At 46.2% G+C, this 15,518-nt stretch overlaps 1 protein-coding gene across 1 annotated transcript; it reads left to right on the forward strand.

The window, feature by feature from the left end:
• Nucleotides 1–6,421: 6,421 nt before the first annotated feature.
• Nucleotides 6,422–15,497, forward strand: LOC139046903 (uncharacterized). Its single transcript, XM_070520831.1, has 4 exons — nucleotides 6,422–6,803; nucleotides 7,764–7,867; nucleotides 11,002–11,213; nucleotides 15,164–15,497. Exons 1-4 carry the CDS (start codon nucleotides 6,686–6,688, stop codon nucleotides 15,435–15,437), a joined length of 708 nt encoding a protein of 235 aa, XP_070376932.1. The 5' UTR covers nucleotides 6,422–6,685; the 3' UTR covers nucleotides 15,438–15,497.
• Nucleotides 15,498–15,518: the final 21 nt, after the last annotated feature.

Raw genomic sequence — 15,518 nt, forward strand, 5'->3', positions numbered from 1 at the left:
GCCAATTTTTATGCGTTATACCCGGCATTTGGTTGTTTTCCCCCTGTATCCACGGCAAAATATGCAGGGCACGGTGTTTATATTTATTCAAAGTACGAAAGAATGTTCCGAGAAACGAGAGATACGTGTTCATTCTGTGTAGGTTCATTACAGCCTTCGTAGAAAGTTACTCGTTGGAGCGTTTCAGGGTGTCATACTGCCGCTAATCCAAATGCTTCTTAGGCTCCTAAAGCAACGCAGGAGATACAAACGTTAAATTTCCTCTCTAAACACTATATACATGCACAATATATTTAAATATACACACAAGACAAATTTTATTATATTTTTGAAAGAGAAGGAGGTAGGGAATCAACAACCATTTCTAAAGGTATAGATAGCCTATGATAGAGAAAGAATACGTTACTCTATGTTCACCTTGCTTCAAATTGCTTCGCGTGCTTTTTTGACCCTGATAAAAACTAATAGACTTAGTGACTCCTTCGGCAGAGTATGTTATCAACGGTGTGTGAAATGCACATGAATGATACGTGTCCAAGTATTGCTTCTCTTTCCAGTAAGCAATGCTAACTACTCATACAAAATTTATAATAATTCACAATATTTATTCGGAATGGAAACATTGTCACGTGCATGCAGAGGTCATAAATATACACAGGGTGTCCCAATTAACTATCATGCGCCTAGATTTAATAGAAAAGCAAAGCGTTACTCGAAGAAAGCCTACTGCATATTGCTTCCAGTACAGTGGAGTAGCTGCCAGTAATGTTTCTAATTACTGAGATTTAATTATTCAATTTAATTAATTATCTAACTCAAGACGTACTATCATAATTATCAAAGAATCCATGAGACTTTTGTAGGCACAGCCAAGGGACATGTAACTGCGGTATTTTCAACGACGTACTAATTGTTTCTGACTGATAAATAAACGCCGCAAAATATGGAGAATACTATGTGACTGCGCTCGCACCAGGATCATAAAGCAGCGCCCTCGTACAGGCTCCCTCTGAGTTATCCAGAACGATAAAGGGGAAAAAAATATGCAGATCCCACAATCGATGTAAGCGAAGCTTTCCGTGCTGGATGGTTTGATTGACGATAATTAGCAGTGATGTTGACAGCTAAAGCTTAATTCCTTCAACGTTTAGGCTAACACGAGAGGGGTGAGTTGATGTTAAACGTTACCTTGCTTACACCACTGCTCTTTGTCTAAACGCAGAACACACAGGGAGAGGTGTTTGCTCGAGGCGATGTTGTGCGCCATATTTTAAAACCTCTGAGAAGGTTGAGCGTTGTCATTGCCTCACATGACACATCGCATTGTGGCAGATGCATTAAACTTGAATTGGATTATGGGGCTGTACGCGCCAAAATCACAATCGGATTATGAGGCATGCCGTAATGGTGGACTCCGGATTAATTTTGACACCGTGATGTTTTTTAACGGGTCCCAAATCTAAGTGCACGTGGGTTTTTATTTGGCCCCCGTCAAAATGCCGCAACCGCGATTGGGATCAAATCCACGACTTCTAGCAATGCCGTGGCCGCAAAGCTAACGTGGCGGACACGGAAGTGTTGATTTGACGGTCGACCGCTTCCATAGTGTCTCCCTGCGGTGCGCTTTAACTAATGCGGCTCTCCTTCTGCACGCCCTACGTAAGTTGCTCGCTTGACGTGTTTGCATGGCGTTTATTTTTCAGAAATAGCAGCTACGTACCGTACCGTACCTTGAACTTAAGCTTATCCTGTTTCCCCGTAACCGCTGTCGTATGGTAGCGGGGTTTCGTTGTCTTCTCACGTCGCCTCCCCCTCCCCCTCTCTCTTGTATGGTAACTGCCTCTTCTTCTTCTCCCCTTATCCTCTCTACAGTTCTGTCTGCATCCCTTCTGGCCTCGCACGTTAGTAAAAAGGGAAGCGTTGCAGTTTCTGCAATGCTTCTGAGGGGAGTCACGGATAATTACAGCTGTCAAGCGGCTGATGTGGCGACGGCCAGGCAGCTCCAAAGGGCATTGCGCACATTCGACGCGGTGGGGTGAAAACGAGTTTCTCCTGTCGCCTTTCTTCTCTGACTCGCGCCTGTCATCTATATACACGCTCTGACATCCCCCCCCCCCCCCGACGTGGTGTGCCGGACAGCAGCAGCAGTGGGAAAGTCGAAGGAAGAGGCAAAGAAAGCTTCGCTTTAAAAAGAAAAACATTATGATCGAGCTAGTGCCTCATATGCCGCGCCCCGGCCGAAGTAACACGTCGCGTTTGGTGGTAGTTGGAAACAAGCTGTGATAGCTGTTGTAACGCAAATAAAGTGCGCGGATGTTTTTATTTTGCCATAATATCTATCACCACAAAAGCGAATTGACAACGTCACATCAAATGTGCAAAGCTGCGTTTTGTTTCGTCTGAGTCACCATGTCTTTCTTTAATGAGCATAAGGTAAACATGATCCTTGCCCTGCGAGTTGCAAATGGCAGTAAGAGGAAGGCCGCAAATACATATCAGTCATGGAAGTGTGGCGGTAGACCAAAACGCATCGACTATCATCAGAAATTATGAAAACCAGAGACGAACCGGCAGCTTGAAGAAACTGCGGCGGAGGAATCCATCATTGAGTCCTAGCCTAGGCATTTATAGCATTTATGGCCTCAAACCCTCATGATAGCGTGCAGGACGTGGCCGCCCAGGTACCAATCTACATACAAGTCATCAGTTTGGAGGATTCTAAATGACGGCCTTTCACCCGTACCACCTTAACCAGCAATAATGCTTGCAAGATAGCGACCTGTAGAATCGTCTAGATTTCTCGAATTGGGTCCTCACAAATGCCGATGGGTCACTGGACTTTTTGAGCAACATCATGTGCACAGATGAAGCCAATTTTCGCAGAAATGGCTAGGTAAACTTGCATAATGCACGCTATGGGGGTAACTACAATGTACACTGGGTAAAGCGCAATCGGCATCAGTACCAGTAGTCGTTCATTGTGGGATGCAGAATTTATGCCGGTGCTGTAATCAGTACCGCCTTCTTCGATCACATACTGACTGGACAGCGTTACGTGGACGAAATCCTTGAAGGAGTGGTGGATGAGTTTCTCAGTGAAGTCCCGCTGTCACGTGTTCCAGTTCTGTGGTATCAGCAAGATGGAGTACCAGCACATACCAGCAGCCGAGCACGAAACTAGTTGGATGCGATTTTTCGTGCACCATGGTTTGGAAGGCATGGGCCTGTAAATTGGCCCGCTCCGTCATCTGACCTCTCTCCATTCGATTTCTTTCTTTGGGGTTATGTGAAAGATCGTGCTTACATGACCGAGACAAACGTCAGATTAGTTCAAGGCAAGAATAACGGATGTCTTCGGTAGAATTCCGGTGTCAGTCATCAAGAACGCCGCCGAAGATGTGATGAAATGGACACAGTACTGCGCAGCTGCAAAAGGAGACCTATTCGAAAACGTCCTCTAGGCAGCAGCTGGTTTTCAACGGAGCTTACGAGTTTGTGCATTATAAGGTCACACTGAAATCTGATGTTTTTTTTTTTTTGCAGACATCCTGATTGCCAATTCGGCACATTTAGAAATGGTACGTTTACTTTCTTGAACACATCGGTTTTGCCTTTTCTCTACACGTTGGTCGCTTCCCGGTCTCTTTATTTCGCTTTTATTTTTTGACACGAACTTGTTTTTGCAGCACGTATACACTTTCGTAAAAAATAAAATGGTCACATTATTTGGCTTTGGTCCGAAGCAAATTTCCGACGCGAAATATATAGCTTCGCGCGTACTCGATGGAGTGCGAGCAAAGCCGGGATTTTGAAACATTCTATGCATATATTACATTGCTTTTCGCCTTTCGTGCGTGGTCAGAGCGGCGCTTCGGCCGCGTTATCAAGGGGCTTTTGTTATCCATGTGATCAGTCAGCCTTGAGAGACGGATAATAAGTGTGACGTAGAAATGAGAGGAAGGTATATCTGCGAAGCCGCGAAACCTGCTGTAGGTGCTTCTTCCGTACCATTATCAAGGTGATGCGCTGTTAAGAACGGGCCGCTGAGGTGCAAGTTTTGCAAGCCAGTTGCGACAGCGGCGTCAATTTTTCTTGGAAAGCCACCGTTACGCTCTAGCCTCGGCGCCGTTGTGACTAAGTGCGATTGGCGGACCAACTATTGTTACTGAACCCGCCACCACCAATCTGATCTGCTATGAGCGGGGGAGCTGCCGAGGGAACGTCTCCGGAGGCCTCTTCCCACGCGCCGTTCAAGACGCAAGACAATGGACAACCGGCGGCCTCGCTGCGGGGGTCAACTCGGGGAATCGGATGTGTCGTTCCTGACGTCAGCTCCGAGTTCTGCGAAGGCCGTCTGACGTCGGTTGGGGACCGTGAACCTCGCGCAGAGAGGCGACTCGTTTACGATGACTGGTCGAACGTTTCCCTCACCTTGGGATCGAGGGAGGACCGAGTGTTTATAAACCACTGTTGTGCGGCTGCTCAGTGTACTTTCTCTCGCAGTCAGGCTAGACTGATGAACTGCAACGTCCTTATGTAGATATTGTAAATAAACCCACATTCCTCGTTCTCGATGAGAAGCAGTCATTCCCTTGAACAACGTCCTCAGCGTGGATAAGTTGGACGACAGCGTGGGCCAGCTACCATCTAATTCATGCCCGACTCCAATCTTGACAACTGATTACGAGTGATGGGATTGACCCCCCAATCCTCACAGCGCTGTCTCAGGATTGCGACAGGCAATTAAGTTTCTTTCATTCAGCTTATTTGAGGGTGCTGCTTCACGATGTGGGTGCGAGCTCACACACGTGGTATATTTCATATTTCATGAGTTTTTTTTTTGCCCCTCAGAAAAAAAATGTACACATTTAGTACGTCGCCGAAAACACCGCAGTTAGATGTCATTTGGGGGTGCCTACAAATGCCTCATAGGCACTTTGAAAATTAGGATAGTACTTCTCGAGTTAAATAAATAATTGCGAATGCCGAAATAAATCTCATTAACGAAATAATTTCCGGCGGCTGCTTTACTGTACTGGAAACAATATGCACTAGGTTTCTTTCGAGTAAGGCAACTCCTCTTTTTTTAAGTCTTGGTGCATGGTAGTTGGGGAACACTGTATAATTCACTCAGCAACCGAAATGAGGCCAAGCTGGATTCACTCGAAATCAGAATCAACAGCTGTCATACGCAGCAGCGCTTATACTGGGACTCACAGAAAAAGAAGAGAGAGAGAGAGAGGCTGCAGTTCCACCGGAAAGGCGAAGCAGTATTAGTGATAGCAAAGTGCGCGACAATTACACGAAGGAAGATTACCCCACCAAGAGGACATAGGTTGTGAAATTGAACTCCTTCTATGGGGTCGTCTATACACTCACATAACGCCGCCACTTCAGCAACAATTGTTCGCGGTCACATACACACACACACACACACACACACACACACACATATATATATATATATATATATATATATATATATATATATATATATATATATATATATATATATATATATATATATATATATATATATATATATATATATACACACATATATGTACAGCAAGGTACACAGCTGCACTTAGTGTTTCTCTTCAGAGCGCCGTTAACAGATTGGACTCATCGAAAAACATGGTCAACGACTGTGGATAATTAATTGGTGAGATCAGATAACTGAATCTTTCCCCACATATGTATAGGGTTACTTCAGTTGACTCCGGACAGGGGTCTATGTAGGTTTCTGGGAAAGGGCCTTTGGTCTTGAAATGGCTCAAAAGATCGAGGCTGCGGCTGCTGCACTTGGCGAAGGAAAATTTGATGATGACGATGTCTATACGCGGCGACAAAATAATTATTCAATTGCAAAACAAAAATGCGACGCAGAAGTTATGAGCCTATTGCACTTCATCCTTTTTTTTTCTACTGCTCTTCACACGCAAGACCTCAGCAGCTGCGCTCCTCTTCCTGGTGGACTTACACGACATTCGTGCCTAATGTGCGCACGTGTTCGATAACGAAGCAGTCACGACAAAAGAGGCTCATAAGTACTGACCGTGGCATTCCCCACATGTAGGCGTGACAAGCCGAAAACCGATTGCGCAAGTTCGCTGTCCGGTACCGAGACTTGCGGAGGAAGCGGGCCCATGCCGACGACTTTGTCGAGCCTGAGCGTCGTCCAGCTGGTTCATTTCGTTTCGCTTTTTTTTTTCTTCTCAATCACTTTTTCATCTGCTCGACATTTGTCGTTGTGGTCATTGCGGAAGCGCGCATACGCGTCCGCAATCGCTTCGAGAGAATGCATTCCCTCGACATCTCGTAAAACTGGCAGCCGCGCATGCAGATGATGCAGTGGCCCGCAGGCTGTTGCTTGACGCGTGGTATACACTGGCACTGCCGTTAGTTTCGTATAACGTACTGCTCAAAGCACGCAGACGACTGCGGCGTCGTCTGCGTGCCGGGTCTACGCCTAACGCGCACAGTACAAGTGAGGGCAGTTGAAGGGGCACGGTAACAGTTTTATCGCACGTTTCTTGGGCTCTCGTAAACCTCTGAGCACTTGTCAGGCCTGCGCGCTAGGGAATATAGGCACTCGCTTTGACAACGTCGCATTTTACGGAGGCTCGATATTTGGGCCGTCCGCGAGCGCTGCCTCTTTGCCGACCTGTGCTGCGTGGGCAACATGGAGACGCCGGTCGTGATGTGGATGCTACTGCTCGGCGCGTTCTGTGGCCAAAGCGAAGCGACGCTGCTGACCATCTTGGCTGGAATTAAAAGGGCGCTACTGAACGGGAACCGAGGTACGTGATTACACCAATAGTGCGAGTGCGTATACAATGTATGTAAGCGCATACTCGACGGCCGCGAGGTTTGCTGACGCTCGCAAAAGACCACCGAAAACATCATCCTTCTACCGACCAGCTTTAAAGGGATGTCCTTCTGATGGTATTCCGGAAGTGCATCACTTTCAATTGTTCGCTGTATCCTCAAATACGCGGCTTCAATATACATGCATATCTTGCCTGCGGAAAGAAATGGAGTTGCAATGTCCGACCGCATTCAACCTCGCTGCTCGTTTTTTTTTGTTTTGGTCCCATTCCGTGAGAGCATCGTTGCTAAAGCATATGTATGTGGCTGTAGTTCAATCAGTCCGCGCAAGGTGCCTACAATAAAGCAATTGAGCAGCTGTTGTGTACATGTCCACGGCACGACGTCCAACGCCTCTCTCAACGGCCAACTTTAAATTGGCTTGACTCCAGACCATTTTCTGATAGACAAATGCCGGGACGACGGCCACACCATTGCTTGAGCAAGAAAAGCTATCCGCGCAGCAGCGCAGTTCTTCAAGTGCACCAGCATCACTGGCCGTTTACAGCCCTCTTGTGCACCTCTTGCGTACGCGCCCTGTCCTCTTTCTCCCTATTTTCGTCTTAAATAGTCCACCTTTCTTTCACCCCCCCCCCCTTGTAGCGTAGCAAACAGGACGAGCGTCTCGTTAGCCTCCCTGCCCCTTTCCTGTTCTTGTTGTCTCTCTTTCTTGGATGAAATGATAACAGCAAAGAACCAGGGCAAATGTGGAACAATGGGACTAAATCTGACAAAGAAAGAGGGAAACGGGAAACGTGAATGACAACGACATCCCAGCTGTGTTATTTCCCTCTCACGTGACGTCGAGTAAAGTGCGGGATCCTATGAGCCAAAAAAGCATGTCCGACCGTTTGTAATGTTTTTTCAGCGCGGAAATGTATTTTAACTTTCAGGGGACACGCACCGCTTTATGGACAATGGCTTTCTTGGACAAACGGAAACGCAGCATTTTCATACAAGCTTCGGTGGCGACAGTGACAGCGACACCGGCGTGCAGGTGAATCGCAACGTTTCTTGCATTGCATGCGATCTGCTGCGCTTCATTTTCAATGATCTTTTGGTGCGGAAAGTTTGGGAAACACACTCTCTAGCCATTTCGTTTCCGACTTGATCGCGCGCATGTTTAAAAATTATGGCAGATCCGCATGCACTTGTGGGAATCAACGTTCAGCGAAACTTGAAACTTTGGTTGAAACGTTTCAAAGGAATGCTATGCAAAGACACACATGAAAGCCGCAAATTCGTTTTATACCCAGGCATGCAGAAGGACCTGTTCACGTTCTTCTGCCATAGCAAAAATTTTGCGGCACTTGGTTTCGCCGTAGCGTGTACGTAACTGTTTGCATATTCTGCACCGCTTTTTTGTAGCATTACCGTGCCTGTCCGGCAGGATGGCAAGACGCGAGTACCGCCACCAAGTGACCCACGTGACCCACACGTTCACGAATGACGAATAATCTCGTCGATCTGCTCGTTAATGACACGGCGCTCCGAAGCTGATACGCGATAGAATGAGTGCTATCCTGGGCATGGACATATTCCGCCGTATTGTCAAATTCGCCATCATGTCAGCTCTGATTGGCTGAGAGGGCTGCTACGACTTCTGTGATTAGCTAAAAATGCCGCCATTACACAGTTTCACGATATGACGGAAATCGAGAATGTCCCGAATGTATAGCACCTAAACTTTGGCACAGCGGGTGATGGGTGCCCTTATCGATGTGGTGCTTAACGGCGCATGAGCTTCCTAAATAATAAATCTGGCCAAAGTAAAAGAAAGGGCGGTCTCCATGGATCGCCCCACTTCCCTAATATGCTTCTTCCGGTTCGGCCCAATTCGCTTGGTGAGAATCCGACCTATAGCAGACGCACGACACCCCAGGACGAAAGCGTCGCTTTAATAAATTATGCGATTGAGAACTTATATTTGTTACAGTAAGGCTCTTTCGGTACTATTTGACTGACTGTGGTAGCACGTTCGGCTTGTAGGCGCGTTATACTAAAGGCCTAGAGCGTAGAGCACCGGACACAGTACAAATAGAGCTACAGTGATACACCGTGCGCAGCGTGTACCTGCATCGAGAATTTTTTTGTCTCGCGTCCGCAGTGCCATGCCTAAGGCCTCGGTATCATTAGTATGTATTATTGCGCAAGTCCGTCTAGGGAAAATAGCCGGTCACTGGCACAACTATAGGGGCTTAGTACGGCAAGCTGGAATCAGCTAGCCTAAGACCTAGGGTAAGACCCAGCTAGCGTAATCAGCTAGGTAATTGGAAATCGCAGACGAGGCCTTCGTCCTGCCCCCCAGAGAACATAAAAAAGGCTGTTTCTGCTGCTGATGACAGCACAGGTGGCTATGTAAGCCAATTCGTTACATATATATGCTGTCCTGTGTTGAGCTGTTGGGCAGGACAGCTGCATGCAGCCAAGGGGGTTCGCCGATAAAGCTTCCTTTTAGCTTACAGGCAGCGACGGCCGACAGTTCCACAGCGTCGCTTGGTTAACGGCAGCCCGCTAGGAGTCATTGTATTCTTTTTCTTCATACTTATTATAATCACCATCTCAACAGCCACAAGCATCATCATCGTCATCGTGTTCCCTGAAGCAGAGTTGCCAGGTTTGGCGATTTCTCTCCGAATTTACTATATACTTTCTGCGACCGAAAATCATGCTTGGCGACTTTGCAACTTTCTGGCTACGTTTGGCGTTGGTAATTCGTATAGGTAGAGTCCGAATCGCACTCTCCCCAACGGCCCCCTCTAAGCAACAGCTCCAAACGCCAGATCATGAGGGCCATGCTTTTGTGTCTTGCAAACTCTGGAAGGAAATTCAGAAGCTAAATATATACCATAGCCGCCATATGGTCAGTGAGCCTCCGGTTGTCGTCCTGGGCTGCGCAGGACTGCCCGAGGTGCTTGATATGCAACGCTCGTTGGCTGAAATCAACGCCTCCGGATGGACGGATAATTGAAAGCGCCCAGACACCTCCCTCCCTCTGAGTATAAAATTAATTAGGCAATCCTAAAAGCAATGCTTTTGCGTCCTTTTTAGGACAGAAGCAACAGATGGCGTCCTAATATCACCCCCAGCGAAGATTAAGCCTATAGAGAATCTCGAAGACCATCGTTTTTGGCGCCAGAAACGGCTGCAACAACCGGAAACACGTGATAGCAGTCATGACATTACAGGTGCCGATGTATTGTAACTCTGCGACTACGTACCAGGGAAAGTAGAACGCGTGTGACGTCATACAATTTGCACGTGAACGTTTGAAGTGAAGTCATAGTGGTGCAAGGACGGCGTGAAGCGAGCTTATTTACTGAAACTAGCGACACCACTTCGGCTAAGAGAAAGCACGCAAGCGTGCGGCAAAAATGATCACAGAACGTCAGCTGGTCATTATGGTAAATTGCAATATAATAACATTCACTTTGTTCTGTTATTTTCATTTTCTGTCAGTGCACCAAGAAACTACAGGTATCTTTCGCGTTTTCCTTCTTCATTTTCTCGTCCAAATCTGGCAATTCTTGGTTTATCGCACCGTGGCTACTTTCTCGGCTACCAATTAAAGCTTTAACCGCAGTTGGCGACTTTCTTGACTACTTTTCTAAATTTCTCGGCTACTTTTTCTCCCGAAGACCTGACAACCCTGCTGGAAGACGAAGTCCTTTCCTAGCAATGTCCAGTTGCTTCCTAGCTGCTACAGAAATCATTCCATGCCTACAAGTTTCTTATAATCCCATGACCTAAGCCTTCTGCCGCCCTCTGCATGTGTTTCCATTATATCAGCACCTATTCTATTACTTCAGTATAGATACATAAAACTAGGAGAAATACGAAAAGCACGAATGAGCGCGAAGAGCGTTGCTGACATGGTGCAGGTCTGACTTGCGTGTAATCATCTTAGCAATGAACTACAATGGTGACTGTCGAAAACACGATGCGCGTATAGCTATTACAAGCGGGTACAGTACGAATATTTAAAGACATATTGTAATGCCGATGGTGCTGCTTATGACGTGGTCGTGGTGGTGATGATGAAATGGTCACTAGGAGACGCCCGCGTGTCGTTTATAAACCCGCCCCTTAAAGCACCGTGTACGGACGCTGAACTCTTACGCTACGCCGCAGATCCTGCGCCAGGAGGCGCCACTGATCCATGAGATCGAGGTGCGGATGAACCAAGGGCTCGAAGCCGAGCGCAACCTGACCACCGTCCGGGAAGAGATCCGCCGGGAGCTGGTGGAAGCCGAAAGCTCTGGAAGAGTGGGAGACGACCAACGCGCCCAAATGGAAAACAGAATCTGGCAGCTGGACAAGCGCCTTAGTCAGCTGCGGCAAAAGTGAGTCTGCCCGCAAGAGCGCAGCTTTATCATACGGCTGCATGAGAACACTAACCCATATCATTGCAGTCAACTCTAAGCGGGCGATCGCTATACCAAGGAAGCGTGGGATAATGTTATCGAGCATCTGACATTCAGCTGAACTGCGTCGTATGCTCTGCACCTAGAAGGAGCGTATCAATAAATAAATAAATAAATAAATAAATAAGTGAGACCGACATACACACACTTGGTCGGTCTGTCTGTCAACGAGTCCACACATGAACGAATAAGTGGAGCATTACGAACGTTCTCGTCAGCGGCTGAAACATCGCCAGAGCTGGACAGTATATCGGATATATGTACATCGTAGATACTATATTAAGTTGCACCTTGGGTACAATTTATCTGTATCATGAAAGTTGCGGCAATACGTATACCTGTGTGTGTGTATTTTCGATACACCATCTGAAGTATCGTATGCCTTAAGATACACATATCGCAATATCCACGATGACGCTCATAGTTACTCAAGGCTGGCAAATTGCTTAAAGCTTATTCTAAGAGGCGATGATTTGGGTTAATTCGTACTTCTACTAAACAAACTTGACAGGAACGTGAATAATATACAACGTAGCGGCATTCAACTCCACAGTTTCCAAATTGAAGGGGCCATGACACCAAACTTTCGAGCCTGAATTGTGTATATTTACGCGTTCAACACGTTCCCCAACAAGCTCTGAAAGCTTCAGTGCACTTGGTGTGGTAGAAATTCGCAGTTTTAAAATTTCATTATATCACAGTGGTATGTATCGTGCAGCACTCTGGCAATCCTGATAGGTGACGAAATAATTTCAAGCGCATTCTGTGCGGTATAGATGTTCGCGTCAAACGTCTGGTTTTCTTCAGGCGTGCTGGTGCAATATATATATATATATATATATATATATATATATATATATATATATATATATATATATATATATATATATATATATATATATATATATATATGGGGTTTCTTCAAAGTTCAGCACGCAGGACCCGACGTAACATACGCAGGAAAGAGACGACGGACCTTTTGCAAGACGTATTTACTTAATGTTTTCGGCTGGTGGACCAGCCTTCGTCAGAGTACAGGGCATACGATGCTCCCTCTTTGTATGCAAATATATTTCGAAAATTATTGAATTACTGATTATAGCACCAGTGTAGGGATGACTAGGGATGACTAGTGCAGTGGTGGCGTAGAAGTAGAGCATCCGCCTCGCGTGCAAGAGGACCGTGGTTCGAATCCGGTGCCGCGCAATTTTCCACCGGATTGAAAAAAAAATTCCGCGTGTTGATAAAATTGCATAAACAGGCCTAGAGTGCGGCCTGATCCCGGTGACCAGAACCGGTAATGCACTCCCTCACCAGAGCAGGATTGACCACCCTTGTGAAGTACTTGGCCACAACCTCCTATATGAATACAACAATCAAACCACAGCCCTCAGTCCCCAGCAGCTGCGAAGCTACTGACCACGGTGGCGGTCAGACTTGTGACGCAGCAGAGGGTGCTAAGAATCCCTGGATCCGGACAGGCCGCCATTGGAATCTGAACCTGGCAACATTTAATGCTGGAACATTATCTAGCGAGGCGAGTCTAGCAGTGCTATTGGAGTAATTAGCGGGCAGTAAATGGGATATAATAGGGCTCAGTGAAGTTAGAAGGACCAATGAAGCATATACAATGCTAAAAAGCGGGAATGTCCTGTGCTACCGGAGCTTAGCGGAGAGACGAGAACTAGGAGTCGGATTCCTGATTAATAAGAATATAGCTGATAACATACAGGAATTCTATAGCATTAACGAGAGGGTGGCAGGTCTTGTCGTGAAACTTAATAAGAGGTAAAAATTGATGGTCGTACAGGTCTACGCTCCTACATCCAGTCATGATGACCAGGAAGTCGAAAGCTTCTATGAAGACGTGGAATCGGCGATGGGTAAAGTCAAAACAAAATACACTATACTGATGGGCGACTTCAATGCCAAGGTGGGCAAGAAGCAGGCTGGAGACAAGCCAGTGGGAGAATATGGCATAGGCCCTAGGAATAGCAGGAGATATTTATTAGTAGACGTTGCAGAACAGGATAATATGCTGATAACGAATACTTTCTTCCGCAAGCGGGACAGCCGAAAGTGTACGTGGAGTAGCCCGAATGACGAGAATAGAAATGAAATAAACCTTATACTCTGCGCTAACCCTGGCATCATACAAGATGTGGGCGTGCTCGGCAAGGTGCGCTGCAGTGACCATAGGATGGTAAGAACTCGAATTAGCCTAGACTTGAGGAGGGAACGGAAGACACTGGTACACAAGAAGCCAATCAATGAGTTAGCGGTAAGAGGGAAAATAGAGGAATTCCGGATCAAGCTACAGATCTGGTATTCGGCTTTAACTCAGGAAGATGACTTTAGTGTTGAAACAATGAACGATAATCTTATGGTCATTGTTAAGGAGTGTGCAATAGAAGTCGGTGGTAACTCCGTTAGTCAGCATACCAGTAAGCTATCGCAGGAGAGGGAAGGTCTGATCAAGAAACGCCAATGTATGAAAACCTCTAACCCTACAGATAGAATAGAACTGGCAGAACTTTCCAAGTTAATCAACAAGCGTAAGACAGCTGACATAAGGAAGTATAACATGGATAAAATTGAACATGCTCTCAGGAACGTAGGAAGCCTAAAAGCAGTCAAGCCTAAACAAGGAATTGGCAAGAATCTGATGTATGTGTTAAGAGACAAAGACGGCAATATCATTACTAATATGGATGAGATAGTTCATGTGACTGAGGAGTTCTATAGAGATTTATAGTGTACCAGTGGCACCCATGAGGATAATGGAAGAGAGAATAGTCTAGAGGAACTTGAAATCCCACAAGTAAAGCCGGAAGAAGTAAAGAAAGCCTTGGGAGCTATGCAAAGGGGGAAGGCAGCTGGGGACGATCAGGTAATCAAGTAATGTTCGAAGTATCTTTACATACAAAGGGCGATCATCGTATCGGATGCAATCAATCCGACCGTATACACTTCGTAACAGGCCCAGCCCTGAATCCACACATATATATATATATATATATATATATATATATATATATATATATATATATATATATATATATATATATATATATATATATATATATATATATATCTTGCCGCAGGTGGGAACCGAACCCACAACCCTCGCATGTCGCGTGCGATGCTCTACCAATTGAGCTACCGCGGCGTCGCTTTCCCATCCACTTTCTTGGGTATTTATGTGTCCTAGTAGAACCATGGGAGTGTTAGCCAGCGCCATCACTCACAGACCTTGGCGGCGGACGTGGAACGTCTTTTTTGCCGCAGGCGTCACGAGAACGTGAACTTTATATATATATATATATATATATATATATATATATATATATATATATATATATATATATATATATATATATATATATATATATCGTGAACTTACATATATAGCCAGCGCCTGAATGGGCGAAACAATTATTGTCCGAAAATCGAGCAGTGTCCTAGCCAAAGGACCACAGATGGTGGAGCTCAATTTCTCTGCTTTCGGTCGCAATAAAATTCTCCGAATTGAAACACAATTTTAACGTGCTTCCAACCCTTCCCGAACAGGAATTTTATCCGGAGTATTCACGCGACGTTACGTACGCCCCATTGTCCTCCTATCCACAGCTTCCACGTGCCTTCAACTGTGCTGGTGAAGATAAACGAACCAAGATAAGGCCAAGCTTTTCATTCCGGCGGCTATGCAACATTATGTCGGCCGCAGTGACGTCAATGCGCACCCCGTATTGTCTTCAAAAGGGCTTATTTTTGTTGCCTATATATATGGACTTTCCGTTCAGATGCAATTAAATGCCACGCACAATTTTAGTAAGGGTTTACCTGTGAAACTCCACCGGTCGTCGCAGGAACCTCGAAGTGGAGAGGAGGTTTCGCTACGTCATCGGCGGCATCAGGTCGGGAACGATACGGAGCCCGCGGAAGGCGCGCAGCATGCTGGGAGGCATCGTGCAGTTCTACACCAACGTGGTGATGAGCTACGTCAACACCTCCGTGTCGCTGGCCGTGGGAATCGTGAGGTTCTGGACGGGCCTCTTCGGGAGGTTGGCCGGCGGGTCGTCGGGGCGCTTATTCGCGATGCCGCATGTGGAGGTCCGACCCAACCTCGACGCAGGATTTTAGAATGACACTTGCTTGCAGGAAATAAACGCGACACGAAATGTCCTGTTCTTCCCTCTTTAATGTACTCTATGCAATGTAGTA

The sequence above is a fragment of the Dermacentor albipictus genome, chromosome 6, assembly GCF_038994185.2.
Source record: "Dermacentor albipictus isolate Rhodes 1998 colony chromosome 6, USDA_Dalb.pri_finalv2, whole genome shotgun sequence".
In the NCBI taxonomy this organism is placed as follows: domain Eukaryota; kingdom Metazoa; phylum Arthropoda; class Arachnida; order Ixodida; family Ixodidae; genus Dermacentor; species Dermacentor albipictus.